Consider the following 16,173-nt stretch of genomic DNA (forward strand, 5'->3'; position numbering starts at 1 on the left):
CCTTGTCCCATCGCGCACTAGCGACTCCTTTGGCGGGCCGGGCGCAGTGCACGGTCGCCAGGTGTACAGTATTTCCTCCGACACATTGGTGCTGATGGCTTCTGGGTTAAGTGAGCATTGTGTCAAGAAGCAGTTGGTTTGGTTGTGTTTCGGGGGACGCACGGCTCTCGACCTTCGCCTCTCCCGAGACTGTACGGGAGTTGCAGCTATGAGACAATTGGAGACCATGAAATTGGGGAGAAAAATATGTAAAAAAAAAGAAAAAAGAAAAGAATATAGACTGATACCATCTTGGCACTGAAATAGTGTTAGAATGTAGACTGATACCATCTTGCCACTGAAAGGGATGGTGATACTTGGAATTTCTAGGGAATGCTAATAAAACTGAAACGCAAACAGTAAAAAGGTAACTGTTGTATCATTCTCACAATATTGATGAAAACAAAGCAAGTCATTATCTGTGTACTTTAAAGTATCACATTATTATGCAGGTCCTACTGTTTGAAAAGGTAAATACATTTCAAGGGTGTCTTAGCTTTGTGGTAAGTGTTAGCGTTAAAAAAAAATCAAAAAAATCAATAACATTCAATCATAGTGATTTTAAGTAATCAACTCTGTTATTTTTCAACTCTTATCTGTCAACTCCATTATGTGAATACATAAATGTTATCATCATAGCCTTTCAATGTCAGTCATTTATCCATGATAAATACTCAGCTACTATTATCAATCATTTGTTCTCTGTAATAATCTTACAGTATGCAGAGCAAAATGTGTTATGCTTCATTTACCAGATGTCATTCATGTTTAATGTATTCTGGTTTATTCTGGCCACTCAATGCGAACAGAGATAGGTCAAAATATATTATTAAAAAATGAATGCCCAATTGAATTGATTTGTTTGCTTAGTAATGCCCTCACATCAAAAGCAACCTTATCATCGTCATCAATGTATCAATTTCAGTTAGGTTAGTGGGTTGGACGGCAAGTAGCCTAGTGGTTAAGAGCGTTAGGACAGTAACCGAAAGGTCGCTGGTTCGAATTCAGAAGCCGACTAGGTGATAAATCTGCCGATGTGCCCTTGAGCAAGGCACTTAACCCTAATTGCACCTGTAAGTCGCTCTGGATAAGAGCTTCTGCTACATGACACACCCAAAAAATTATAAAACAAGTTTCACATCCCATTGGTTTGACAGCAAACATACATTAATATTGGCGATTCCATAGACACGAAATCAGGTTACAACCAGCTATAAACTGTCCAGACGTGTAGCTCATGTGCGTAGAGTAAATATCTGAGCACGGTCATGAAAACGGAGAGAGGATGCTTGCGTTGAGGCCCAATGTCATAACAATCTATACTTTAAAGCAAACCCTGTGGCAACATTTTTTGTTGTTGTTGTGGTTAGTCTTTACAAGGTAGTATTATATTTCATCTTAATGATAAAAAAAAAAAACTTCACTTAAGACAGTAAAAAAAAAAGTTATTCCCAACCCACTAAAAAGAAACACCCTGAAAAAACCCCAAGGAGTGTTATATTAGCCCTGGCAGACTTTATAATGATGCTTCTGTTGTAATCGTTACTGTGGTTTCTCTGCTTCATATATGCAGATTTGTACACTTTTTTTCAAGTGTTCAGTGCAAAAATAAATAGCTTGAGGCCACACACCCTCCCAGTGGAAAAACTGTCAGGCTGTGAGAGTGAGACGACAAGCCTAAGTACTGAGTTTGGTTTCTCCTACCAACCTTGCACCAACCCGGCGCCAGGTGTCTTCCTCTCCCTCCTTTGTTGTGCCCAGGGTTATCAGTTTAATGGTGCATCCTCCCCTCCCCAACCAAGGGAGGGAGAAGGGAGGTAGGGGTGGCTATGACCCGTCCTGAAGCTCCTTGGCCTTGGCCAGGATGGTGTGAACATCTGAGATGGGGTAGTCCTGAAGAAGACCAGAGACAATCAGCTAAAACGTCAAGTAAAACCACCATAGTCGCCTAAAACATTACCTAAATTGGCCCCACTGTATTTGAATAGATCCTTTCAGATGGTCTTACCTGCAGCAGTCTCATGTTGATCGTGAAGTCTCCCGCCAGCAACTGATCTCGAATCAGTCTGAAACCACACAGGACAGGCATGCTAATCAGAACAGAAATAACAAACAATGCATATCATATGGTAAGATGCAGACACGTATCTTACTAGTATCCAATTCCACCCTAATCCTATCCAATTCCACCCAAATTCAAGTGAATTGCATTCTTGCATTCTTGTCCATGTTCAATTCAACAGACTTGGGGAATTGGGGCTGGGGTCAATCTGGGGTTAGGGGTGTTCCAGCCCAGAGGGCTGTGGTTCGTGGCTAGGGAGGACATACGGGAACTCACACGAGCATGGCGCAGCAGACCAGGATGAGGAAGTTGAAGCGGTCCTGGTCGGAAAAGAGCGTGTCCCAGATGCGGATGACGTCGGGCAGGAGGAACTCCTGAGACAGCAGCAGGGTCAGCCAGCGGAAGGTGAAGTACTGAGGCTTGATGTTCTGCTCCTGCTGTTAAAGAGAAGGGAGTTAGGGGGTTGAAAGATTGAACTAGCCTCCATAATAACTACAAACATCATAACATTATACCCCTAAATGAATTCATCAAATGAAGTGTTGGTTTTGATTAGGAGGTGCATGGGGAAAATTAATAGGTGAACAGATCAAATGTGTAACCCCCCCTATACCACTCCCCCCCATATCCCAATGAACTTGTATCCTTTCAGAGCCGTGAAGACGACTCAACAAGGGCCCAGGGAAAGTGCATAGGGATGGCTTTGGGACTGGGCCCAGGAGTCCCTCGCTCACCAGTTTAATGTAGAGCTCCATGTCCTTCTCCTTGAGCATGGAGTAGACGCTCTCCATCTTGTAGGTGATGCCGCACTGTGAGTCGTCCAGACTCTTGATGAACATGTCCCGGTTCTCCGACATCAGGTTGGTGAAACAAAAGAAGGTGTCCGCCTCAGCGTGCTCTGATTGGTTGGACGGTCAATTAGTAAACCAGTCAATCAATCAGTCAATCGTGCCCTAACTAGTGTCAATTGTGTCTGTCTGTCTATATATGACAGACAATAAAATACTTCTAAATGGAGGTCAAGCAATAAATATCTGAGAATTAGAAGTGATCGGGAAGAAGGGGGGGTCCCTCATTTGTCCTCTAGCTGGCAGTGCTGAATCAGCTTGATCCATTCCATCACAGAACACCCATTCCATCACAGAACACCCATTCCATCACAGAACATTAGCACTCTGATGCAGAGACTAGTGCAATGGGACTATCAGAGAGAAGTTGCAGCAAATAGAGCTGATATTTGCCATTAATACAACAGAATAGTACTTTATTAGTCCATCTACACTACAGAGGCATCTTCTACTCTGCTCCCAAGACACCTCCACCCACCTCTCCACTTGTCGTTGGGGTCGGTAGCGAAGGTATAGTAGAGGGGTCCCACCACCTCGTTCATGCCCTGCACGTAGGCGATGCCCGGGTTGAGCTTAGCGTAGATGAACAGGATGCGCTCCACCACCTCCCAGTGGGCCTCGCAGCCATTGGGCAGCACCTCGTACTCGTTGGAAGGGTACAGGTTGAGGGCCTTGCCCGGGGAGCTCACCTGAAGAGGGGGGAGGTAAAGAGGGGAAAGGGTGTGTAGAGAGGAGGGGAGAATGGGTAGGAGAGAGGGGGGGGGGGGTTAGGCCCAGTCCAAAAACAACCACTACCCCCCGAGGCAGGCGCTTGTGTAGATCTGAACCGATTAGATGGGTATATGGACAACATTTCTACCATATTGCTTATCCACAAGCAACAGTTATCAAAGCAGCATGACAGCTCTCGCCATGGAAGAAACGCATTGGCGAGGGGAATCCATAAAGATTGTAATTCAAATTCTAGTTAATTGTTATAGAATGGAAATGGACACACGCCGAATACACCCATAAGTCAAATAGGGTTATCAAGCCAATATCAGAGGGGTATACTACAAAGCAGAATCAATGAGCTAGCCAGCTAACTTCAATAAACAACCAGAAATAACTATTGATTTTCTAGTTCATTAAGAAAGCTAAACTTAGATGTGTTTTGTGTTGTTCGAGTTAATTACACCATGCCCATTTCAAACTCAAATTTAAAAAAAAAAAATAATAATAATTTCAGAATATTTAGGCAAGTTAGCTGGCCAACTCATTGATCCTGCTTTGTAGTATCCCCCTTGCCAAACTTGCCGAGACCTTGCATACTCACCACTGCTTGTGCATCGTGACCGCATTGCTTAAAGCAGACAAGTAGGGTGGGGGAATGAACATAACACAGGGTAGTAGAGTCAGCACTACTGCCAACTGAATAGTGTTTTCCCTATTGTTACCTAAACAAGGTCACCCTGCCGCCTATGGGAGTGGAAGCATTGACAAATCAAATATTCTTGGATGCATATACAGTTTAGCAGGTGTTATGTCAGTTGCAGTGTAATGCATATGTTCCTAGTTCCTATTAATCAATGCAAACAAGCACAATAATCAATTTTTTTTAATGATCAAATATTTTGAATAGCAGTAGATATACTGTATAAATAGTATGTAAACATTATTAAAGTGACCAGTGTTCAATGACTATATGTACATAGGGCAGCAGTCCCTAAGATGCAGGGTAGAGTACCCGGTGGTAGCCGGCTAGTGACAGGGACTAACGGGAAGAGTATGCTACCGGCAGAGGGAAAGGTACTGGACGGAGGCAGTCTAGCGGTGACTGTTTAACAGTGTGATGGCTTTGAGATAAAAGCTGTTTATCGGTCTTTCGGTCCCAGCTTTGATGCACCAGTACTGTCTCCACCTTCTAGATGTCAGCGGGGTGGACAGGCTGTGGCTCGGGTGGCTGAGGTCCTTAGATGATCTTCTTGGCCTTCCTGTGACACCGGGTGCTGAAGATGTCCTGGAGGGCAGGCAGTGTGCACCAGGTTACGCGTTGGGCTGACTGCACCAGCCTCTGGAGAGCCCTGCGGTTGCGGACGGTGCAATTGCTCTACCAGGCGGTGATACAGCCTGACAGGATGCTCTCAATTGTGCATCTGTAGAAATTCCTGAGGGTCTAAGGAGCAAAGCCGAATTTCTTCACTGTCGGTGTGATCTGACCATTTCAGGTCCTCAGTGATGTGCACACCGAGGAACTTGAAGCTTTTGACCCTCTCCACTGGGGCACCATCGATGTGGATGGGGGCGTGTCGATGTGGATGTGCTCTCTCTGTTGTCTCTTGTAGTCCAGGATCAGCTCCTTCGTTTTGTTGACGTTGAGGGAGGTTATTTTCCTGGCAACACTCTGCCAGGGCAATCCCCTCTTCCCTGTAGGCTGTCTCGTCGTTGTTGGTAATCAGGTCTAACACCGTTGTGTCGTCAGCAAACTTGATGATTCAGTTGGAGGCGTGCGTGGTCACGCAGTCGTGGGTGAACAGGGAGTACAGGAGGGGATCAGTGTTTTGAGGATCAGCGTAGCAGAGGTGTTGTTGCTTACCTTCACCACCAGGGGTCGGCCCGTCAGGAAATCTAGGACACCGTTGCACAGGGCGGGTTTCAGACACAGGGCCCTGAGTTTAGTGATGAGCTCGGAGGGCACTATGGTGTTGAAGGCTGAGCTGTAGTCAATAAACAGCATTCTTACACAGGTATTCCTCGTCACATTTTGCATTTTAGTCATTTAGCTGACGCTCTTTTCCAGAGCGACTTACCGGAGCTATTAGGGTAAAGTGCCTTGCTCAAGGGCACGTCGACAGATATTTAAACTAGTCGGCTCGGTGATTCGAACCAGTAACCTTTCGGTTAGTGCACCAACGCTCAACTGCTAGGCTACCTGCCAAATGAAACAGACACATACACACACTCTCTCTGATGGTCAGACTCACGTTGGTGACCCCGCTGCGGTTGCGGTCCACGGTCTGGGCCTTGAGGGTGGTCTGTTCCACACGGCACCTGAGGGTCTCATAGTCATTCTGGGGGTCCAGGATCAGCTGGCAGGGGTAGTCTGTGGGCCACTGGAAGAAGGCCATGTCTGGGTACAGACGCCTGCCATTACAGAAATACATTAGTTAGTTAGCACTTAATAGTTATAATCCTCTTTGTTCCTTTGTGGAATAGAAGACTTCCTTCCATGAGAGAGAGAGCCACTGCTGCTGACCTTCTGCCTATTTAGAGATGGTATTCCATGACAGGCTACTGGAATACATTAATAGACTATTCATTAATGCTCGCCCCTGCTCTGGAGGACGAGTTACTTATAATACAAGGAAATATTCACTTCACAGTCAGCTAAAGAAGTGCCTAGCTTGTTGCCAAGCTACCTACCTGACATCTTTATCAATCTGCAGCAGCACCTCGTTGTCTCTGAAGTAGTTGTTCCACTTGCTCTCTGGGCTGGGGTTGAGAGGCTGAGAGATTGAAAGAAAGTCAGAAAGAAAAAATGTAAAATAATGTATGGGAAAATTCGGTGAAAGTTCCTGCGTATTAGCCGAGACAACCAAGCGGTGTGTATCAGAGTAGGAAATTGGTCTATTTTGGGGGGGTAAAGAAGGAGGGAGAGGAGGAACTCACGTGGTCCTCCATGGTCACGTCCTCTCTGGAGAGGCCCAGGTTGGCCTTAGCGATGCCGGGCTGGATAATCATCTCCTTCAGGAACTGGGAATAACCCTCCCTGTGGGCACAGAATTAAATACGGTTCTAAAAATTTTGTATCTCGCCGCCTGTGGATTAACGCAAGAGTCAGGGACTATCGGAGGTCAGCTAATCCTAATCGTTTCATTTCAGGAGTTCAATTTGACCGACAATTAGACTTAGTGAAATTTACTAGACTCAGCAAAATGACATCACCATGGACATGCTGCCATATTTCTTATACCAACAGAATTCTGAATTGACTTGGGGCCGTTTCGGGACGGGGCCATTCAAAGCATTCCAGGCAGGCTCAATCAAACAGTCAAAGGATTTCAATAATTCAGTGAGGAGGGAGCCAATAGAAGAAGCAGAATCGCCACCACCGTATCCCCTGTCCAGAGCTGACCCGATATAGCTGTCCTGAGCCGGGTGTGTTGTGTTCTAGTATGATATTTTAATAGGCCAGGTTCCATTATGAATCAGCTGGTGTCTAGGAATGCTTGGTAAAATCTAAAAAAAGATTCCCAAAGTAAACTCCAGCGAGACAGGGGGGATATACTTGACCAAGAATTGGTTAGTTACCAAGGTATAATTCTGTCATTGATTAAAAGGCTGAGATGGAAGGATATACAAAGTGGCTCAGTCTTGATCAGTTCAGGTTTTCATGCTCTATATAAAAAGGCCTCAAAGGACTGAGTCAAAAGTCACTACATCTAGAGATGGTTTCATTTTCTCTTTAACCATTCAGACTAGGGCTGGGAGATATATTGAATTAATTAGATTTTCCAAATGCCTGAATCAAGTTTCATATTTTTCGTTTTATGAGCGTTTATGACCGCTTGTTCTCATTTTGTCTTTTTGGTCTTGTCTCGTTCGCTCCTTCTGTGCACCTACCCATTTACACCAGAGATCTTTATATAATGACGGGATGCTCATGTCTCCGCCCTAACAATGGGAGTCGTTGTTCCAAAGGTGGGAAGGCAGGCGATAGATTTTTGCGAGAGTGAAACCTCTCGTTTTGCCTCTTTCATCCATCCCCTCCCCCTACACTCAACAAAGGTGAGAGATCACCTCTCTGACAAAGCGTTTCAACACGCTATTTGCATTTTAGGTTTGGTTCAACAGAAATCGGTCATATGGACACCAAAACATATGGAGACATTATTTTACTATAATAGAGGAGAATTTAACCTTTCGAACCACACCTGTTTATGTTTCAACTACTCAAATTTAGACCAGAAACTACTAAAATTGATGTACCAATGAACATTCATTCTGGAAAATGTATGCTCAGTTTGTTGAGCGTGCGCATTACGGTACCATGTATCGCTAGCAGCATTTTAGTCAAATAAAGATTGTTATACTAGCTGTTTAGTCTGTGTTTTATACATGTGCAATAAGCATAAAACAATTATAAGGAATTTGCAACTTGTTCTCATTCTGAGAATTAAGGAAGGCCACTTGATTTCAACATCTGAACAAAGTGAACAGGCTAGCATCCTTTTAAACAGTTTGAGATGTATAGGTATGAACACAACCTTCTGTCCAACTGTTTTGCCTGGTTAGCTGGAATTCAGAGCTTGTTTAATTATACCTAGATCCAAGTTGGCTAAATTTGAAATATAAATATTAGCTGGCTACTCACTATCACGTGGGCTTGTGCTTGAGAGATTGTTTATAATTTTCTAAAACGCCTGCTGCATTATTAGCAACTGTTCATTATGCATGGTTCTGGTTACATTTGTAACAAAAAGGGCATTTTTAATAGACAGACCTGAAAGCCAGATCAGTGATTATTGCAACAACAAAAAAAGCAAGTACAACTATTTTGATAAAATAATGTAATGATTAGTGGGTCTTATGGTTGTGGAAGGAATATATTCAGCCTAGGTATAATTTACCAAGCTCTGAATTCATTAGATTATTGCTGACTGTTTTAAATGCAGTGTATTTGACCTTAAATTGTAAAACAAAGCTTATTAAGAGAAAAAAAGTAAATTGAGATACATTCAGAAAATATTCAGACCCCTTGACTTTTTCCACATTTTGTTACGTTACAGCCTTATTCTAAAATGGACTAAATTGTTTTTTCCCCTCATAAATCTACACACAATACCATGAGGACAAAGCAAACACAGTTTTTTAGAATTGTTGCAAATTTATAACAAATAAACTGAAATATGACATTCACATAAGTATTCAGACCCATTTACTCAGTACTTTGTTGAAGCACCTATGCCTGCGATTACAGCCTCAAGTCTTCTTGGGTACCCTCCAAACTCATCATTAAGCTCAAGACCCTGGGTCTCGACCCCGCCCTGTGCAACTGGGTCCTGGACTTTGACGGGCCACCCCCACAACATCTCCACCCCGCTGATCCTGAACGCTGGGGCCCCACAAGCGTGTGTTCTCAGCCCTCTCCTGTACTCCCTGTTCACCCATGACTGTGTGGCCATGCACGCCTCCAACTCAATCATCAAGTTTGCGGACGACACTACAATGGTAGGCTTGATTACCAACAACGACGAGACGGCCTACAGGGAGGAGGTGAGGGCCCTCGGAGTGTGGTGTCAGGAAAATAACCTCACGCTCAACGTCATCAAAACAAAGGAGATGATCGTGGACTTCAGGAAACAGCAGAGGAGCAACCCCCTATCCACATCGACGGGACAGTAGTGGGGAAGGTGGAAAGTTTTAAGTTCCTCTGCGTACACACCACGGACAAACTGAAATGGTCCACCCACACAGACAGCGTGGTGAAGAAGGCGCAGCAGCGCCTCTTCAACCTCAGGAGACTGAAGAAATTCGGCTTGTCACCAAAAACACTCACAAACTTTTACAGATGCACAATCGAGAGCATCCTGTCGGGCTGTATCACCACCTGGTACGGCAACTGCACCGCCCACAACCGTAAGGCTCTCCAGAGGGTAGTGAGGTCTGCACAACGCATCACTGGGGGCCAACTACCTGCCCTCCAGGACACCTACAGCACCCAATGTCACAGGAAGGCCAAAAAGATCATCAAGGACAACAACCACCCGAGCCACTGCCTGTTCACCCCACTATCATCCAGAAGGGGAGGTCAGTACATGTGCATCAAAGCAGGGACCGAGAGACTGAAAAACAGCTTCTATCTCAAGGCCATCAGACTGTTAAACAGCCATCACTAACATTGAGTGGCTGCTGCCAACAAACTTACTCAAATCTCTAGCCACTTTAATAATTAAAAATTGGATGTAATAAATGTATCACTAGTAACTTTAAACAATGCCACTTTATATAATGTTTACATACCCTACATTACTCATCTCATATGTATATACTGTACTCTATGCCATCTACTGCACCATGCCAATGCCGCACGGCCATCTCTCATCCATATATTTATATGTACATATTCTTATTAATTCCTTTACACTTGTGTGTATGAGGTAGTTGTTATGAAATTGTTAGATTACTTGTTAGATATTACTGCACGGTCGGAACTAGAAGCACAAGCATTTCGCTACACTCGCATTAACATCTACTAACCATGTATATGTGACCAATACAATTTGATTTGTACGACGCCAAAAGCTTGACACACCTGTATTTGGGGAGTTTGTCCCATTCTTCTCTGCAGATCCTCTCAAGCTCTGTCATGTTGGATGGGGAGTGTTGCTGCACAAGTATTTTCCGGTCTCTCCAGAGATGTTCGATCGGGTTCAAGTCCGGGCTCTGGCTGGGCCACTTAAGGACATTTAGAGACTTGTCCCGAAGCCACTCCTACATTGTCTTGGCAGTGTGCTTAGTGTTGTTGTCCTGTTGGAAGGTGAACCTTTGACCCCAGTTTGAGGTCCTGAGTGCTCTGGAGCAGGTTTTCATCAAGGATCTCTCTGTACTTTGCTCCATTCATCTTTCCCTTGATCCCGACTAGTCTCCCAGTCCCTGCCGCTGAAAAACATCCCCAAAGCATGATGCTGCCACCCCCATGCTTCACCGTAGGGATGGTGCCAAGTTTCCTCCAGACGTGACACTTTGCATTCAGGCCAAAGAGTTCAATCTTGGTTTGCCTTTTACTGAGGAGTGGCCAATCTGGCCACTCTACCATAAAGGCCTAATTGGTGGAGTGCTGCAGAGATGGTTGTCTTTCTGGAAGGTTCTCCCATCTTCACAGAGGAACTCTGATGCTCTGTCAGAGTGACCATCGGGTTCTTGGTCACCTCCCTGACCAAGGCCCTTCTCCCCCGATTGCTCAGTTCGCTTTTAATGCTGTGTTCTTAGGGACCTTCTTGGTACCCTTACCCAGATCTGTGCCTGGATACAATCCTGTCTCAGAGATCTCCGGGCATTTCCTTCGACCTTGTGGCTTGGTTTTTGCTCTGACACGCACTGTCAACTGTGGGACCTTATATAAACAGGTGTGTGCCTTTCCAAATCATGTCCAATCAATTGAATTTACCACAGGTGGAATCCAATCAAGTTGTAAAAACATCTTAAGGATGATCAATGGAAACAGGATGCACCTGAGCTCAATTTCAAGTCTCATAGCAAAGAGTCTGAACACTTATGTAAATAAGCTATTTCTGTTTAATTTTTTATAAATTGGAAAAAAAATAAATAATAATAATTAAGGTTTTCGCTTTGTTATTATGGGGTATTTTGTGTAGATTGGTGAGGATTTGTATTTATTTAATCCATTTAAGAATAAGGCTGTAACGTAACAAAATGTGGGAAAAGGGAAGGGGTCTGAACACTGTCCGAAATCACTGTATATCGTGAATCTTCCATAAGTTTGAAAAAAGTACAAATATGAGTTCTGGGCCATATCGCACAGCACTATTTCAAACCGGTCTTGCAAGTGCACATATTTCTTATTCTGAACATTTCAATTAATCTCCTCCTGTTGATAAATAATTGATGTCCACCAGTACTGGAGACGTTTTTACCTCTGCTTTTTGAGAAAGGAGTCCCACATCGTCTGGTCCAGAGGCAGGTAGTTAAGAAGGACCTGGAAACATGGAAGCAAGTCATCCGAAATAAGAATCCCAATCACTCACAGATAAGATTAGAAAAACAGGCTGAAACTAATACTAATGCTACATACTGTAGATGTCTATTAAAAGGGGTGGAGCAACTCACTTTCCAGCAAAGTGCACGGATGCCTCCTTCAAATGGGATACCTGAGAGAGAGATAGGAGGGTGGAGGAGAGAAGGAGGAATGACAAAAAAAAGATGAATACAGGACAAGATAAAGTGAAATAAGGAGACATAATAACATAAACTTAGTAAAAACACATGAAAAAATTACATTCTAGAGATTAAAGCAAAGTTTTTTCTCACCGCTGAAGCAAAGTTCCCGGAGTGCATTCAAGTCTAGCTTCTCTTCACTCAAGGCCACCTTGAATTCCTGGATCCTTTAATTGTACAAGAAAGGGAAAAATAACATCAATATAGGCTGTGGTGTAAGAAGCATACTGTGTGCTGCATTCATGTAAATCTTAAAATATACAGACATGGCTTAATGTCTCCCATGAAGAATAAGGAGGGACACATTCCCATAATGCCTCATTCAGATTATGCACATGTAGCAGACCGACAAACAGGAGAGGGTGTTGTAGGTGGGTAGACTCATATGATTATTTATCTATGAGAAGAAGGAAAGATGCAATCTACACAGGGCTGCACAGTTCCATGTGTTTACCTTATACATTCCCTGGGGCGTCATTCATGTGGCCATTAATGTGGCTAGAAAAGGAGGGGGTTCTGACCAATTGCCACTCCCCACTAACTTGGTACCAATAGCCATAGACCCCCAGTACAACATAATTGATTTGTCCAACTTCCACCTCAGACAGCTGCTAAGGTAACAGTCTTTGAAATGCAAATTTACCAATACAACCTGCTCCAACTGTTCTTATGGTACAAAAAAGCATATTAAATGGAGGGACTTTGGCAGAATGCCCCTTTAATGGTTTGTAACACTTGAATTACTCATTAAATATACAGTACCGCCACTAGCTTATACGTGCAAACATCCTCCTGACAGCTGGACTGCATGGGTACAGTGATACCTATGTGAACTCATGATCAATGCGGACTGTCTGTCCTCCTGTCATGATCAGCTGACAATCAAGCCAAATCACAGGACCCATTGGTGTGGTGGTTAGGCTAAAAAAAATTATATATTTTTTATTTTACCTTTATTTAACCAGGTAGGCTAGTTGAGAACAAGTTCTCATTTGCAACTGCGACCTGGCCAAGATAAAGCATAGCAATTCGACACATACAACAACACAGAGTTACACATGGAATAAACAAAACATACAGTCAATAATACAGTACAAAAATAAGTCTATATACAATGTGAGCAAATGAGGTGAGATAAGGGAGGTAAAGGCAACAAAAAAAAGGCCATGGTGGCGAGGTAAATACAATATAGCAAGTAAAACACTGGAATCGTAGATTTGCAGTGGAAGAATGTGCAAAGTAGAAATATAAATAATGGGGTGCAAAGGAGCAAAATAAATAAATAAATACAGTAGGGGAAGAGGTAGTTGTTTGGGCTAAATTATAGATGATCTGTGAGCTGCTCTGACAGCTGGTGCTTAAAGCTAGTGAGGGAGATAAGTGTTTCCAGCTTCAGAGATTTTTGCAGTTCGTTCCAGTCATTGGCAGCAGAGGACTGGAAGGAAAGACGACCAAAGGAGGAATTGGCTTTGGGGGTGACCAGCGAGATATACCTGCTGGAGCGCGTGCTACGAGTGGGTGCTGCTATGGTGACCAGTGAGCTGAGATAAGGCGGGGCTTTACCTAGCAGAGACTTGTAGATAACCTGTAGCCAGTGAGTGGGTTTGGCTACGAGTGTGAAGCGAGGGCCAACCAACGAGAGCGTACAGGTCGCAATGGTGGGTAGTGTATGGGGCTTTGGTGACAAAACGGATGGCACTGTGATAGACTGCATCCAGTTTGTTGAGTAGAGTGTTGGAGGCTATTTTATAGATGACATCACCGAAGTCGAGGATCGGTAGGATGGTCAGTTTTACGAGGGTATGTTTGGCAGCATGAGTGAAGGATGCTTTGTTGCGATATAGGAAGCCGATTAGAGATTTAATTTTGGATTGGAGATGCTTAATGTGAGTCTGGAAGGAGAGTTTACAGTCTAACCAGACACCTAGGTATTTGTAGTTGTACACGTATTCTAAGTAGGAGCCGTCCAGAGTAGTGATGCTGGACGGGCGAGTAGGTGCGGGCAGTGATCGGTTGAATAGCATGCATTTAGTTTTACTTGCATTTAAGAGCAGTTGGAGGCCACGGAAGGAGAGTTGTATGGCATTGAAGCTTGTCTGGAGGTTAGTTAACACAGTGTCCAAAGAGGGGCCAGAAGTATACAGAATGGTGTCGTCTGCGTAGAGGTGTATCAAAGAATCACCAGCAGCAAGAGCAACATCATTGATGTATACAGAGAAAAGAGTCGGCCCGAGGATTGAACCCTGTGGCACCCCCATAGAGACTGCCAGAGGTCCGGAAAACAGGCCCTCCGATTTGACACACTGAACTCTATCAGAGAAGTAGTTGGTAAACCAGGCGAGGCAATCATTTGAGAAACCAAGGCTGTCGAGTCTGCCAATAAGAATGTGGTGATTGACAGAGTCGAAAGCCTTGGCCACATTACCACTAACAGGAAAATAAGCATTGATTCTCCCAGAAGAAATCAAAATAGATTGGGGTTTATTGATTGTTGTGATTTAGCCCAAAAGTATTAAAGGCTTAGGCTATACAGCAGTTCTTAGGCTATACAGCAGGGCTTTGGCTAAAGCTGAACGCTCAGTGTTAGCTTATAGAAAGAGGTGCATGTAGAACTGACAGGGTTGGCTATACAACATCAGAGAGTTGTGTCCATCCTACTTAGCCTAGCTATATATGTGATGTTCTGATTTTGTTCTAACCTACTGAAGAGAACCAAAGCAAAAGCTATGATTTCAATCTAGTATGCCTTTCTCCTGTAATAGCTATTTATCTTTTTCCTGGACGGCTACATCCTGTTTGTCATGGCTCCCTCTAAAACTGCAGACAATCAGCAAAGTTGCTCGGCGCTATTCAAAGAGAAATACAGTTAATTTGTTTATTATCAAGCAACAGCCCTCACGAGACACCAGTCCTGACCTCAGATCACTAACTTCAATACTTGGCAAAAGTGCTTTGCTGTCACAATTAAACCCTAAAGTGGGTTGCCCTTCATAACATTGGATCTATTATCATAACATTGGATCCATTATTTTCCTGGAACAAGAAAGTCCAAAAGCAAAAAAGTGAATAGTAGCCTAAAAGCAAGGGAAGCTTTATAATTACTAGCCTGAGTTTGACAACATTTCAGCCATCACAGAAAATAGGTTACCATAGTAGGCATATGAACAGTTTTATTTAGCCACAAATAGCAGGCCCCTAAATAGATTCAAATCAAGTAAATGAGTGTGTCCTGCTTGAACTGCCCCTGTCTTACAAGGATTGAAAGGGATGTCCTGTCAGCATTTGCATTGTATAGGTCAAATGTAATGCAACATACCAACATTGTACCTTGATTAGGCTAGTCTGTATTTCTCCTTGTCTTGTGGATTATCAATAGCTGACATTAAGTTGAATACAACACACAGGTTTGACTGTCTCTAGTCTAAAGTGGTCTCAGTTTGTCGTGATAACTTGATCAGTGGAGAATGTGGGTATGTTAGTAACCTAAGTTGCATAATTGCATTTGAGGAATTAGGTAGTACAAGTTCTGCATTCTCTTAGCCCAGTCCTTCCTCAACAGTTTAACGTTAGCCACTACCTAGTTCATTGAAAACCTCGAAATAAATGGCCCTTTAGTGTTCCTTCAGTTTAAATGTATCGAGTTTTAATTCTAACTATTAATAGTTAGTCACTGAAATAGACAAACATGATAGTTGTGTCTACGCTTGAGCAAAAATGTTTCTTATCCACATACAGTAGATAGTTAGCTAGATACGAAACAATTATTTCATTCAAGCAGGGTATGGGGGGGGGGGGGGGGGGGGGTGATATTGTCTGCAGTGTAGTACAGTACAGAGAAGCGAGCACTTCATCGATATTGATATCAGATGTCTTCCCATTTCGTCGAGACATCGGGCTAACGTTAGCTAACTAGTTGGCTAAAGTGAGCCTACAGAGCTTTTGGAGTCTACCACATAATACACGAACACTTAGCTACAGAGAACGCACCACAAGAGATTGCCAAAAACCACAAACGTACATGACATTTCCTCGAATGTGTTATTATGGCCCACTCTCCATTCATAAATCAAATCTACACCTCACCTGCTTCGGTAAGAGCTCGACATGTTGGAAGAATCCAAAAGCTAGACCTGTGTGCCACAAGAAAAATAGTCCGATGGGGAAACATACAACATTTAGTAAAAACTACTCAAATGAGTATGTGCTGTTACATGGCTTATTCATATGCTCCAATTACATATGTAAAAAAATACTCGAAGTTTATTTTCTTGAAGTCACAGTTATCAT

At 43.5% G+C, this 16,173-nt stretch overlaps 1 protein-coding gene across 1 annotated transcript; it reads right to left on the reverse strand.

The window, feature by feature from the left end:
- Positions 1 to 200: 200 nt before the first annotated feature.
- LOC120026089 (TBC1 domain family member 13-like) lies at positions 201 to 16,021 on the reverse strand. The gene is made up of 12 exons (XM_038970891.1): positions 15,970 to 16,021; positions 11,980 to 12,053; positions 11,779 to 11,819; positions 11,586 to 11,647; positions 6,598 to 6,697; positions 6,352 to 6,434; positions 5,913 to 6,072; positions 3,428 to 3,638; positions 2,836 to 2,999; positions 2,378 to 2,538; positions 2,048 to 2,105; positions 201 to 1,932 (listed from the first exon to the last, which is right to left on the reverse strand). The coding sequence occupies exons 1-12, from the start codon at positions 15,990 to 15,992 to the stop codon at positions 1,867 to 1,869; spliced, it is 1,203 nt and encodes a 400-aa protein (XP_038826819.1). The 5' UTR covers positions 15,993 to 16,021; the 3' UTR covers positions 201 to 1,866.
- Positions 16,022 to 16,173: the final 152 nt, after the last annotated feature.

Source organism: Salvelinus namaycush, chromosome 31 (assembly GCF_016432855.1).
Source record: "Salvelinus namaycush isolate Seneca chromosome 31, SaNama_1.0, whole genome shotgun sequence".
In the NCBI taxonomy this organism is placed as follows: Eukaryota; Metazoa; Chordata; class Actinopteri; order Salmoniformes; family Salmonidae; genus Salvelinus; species Salvelinus namaycush.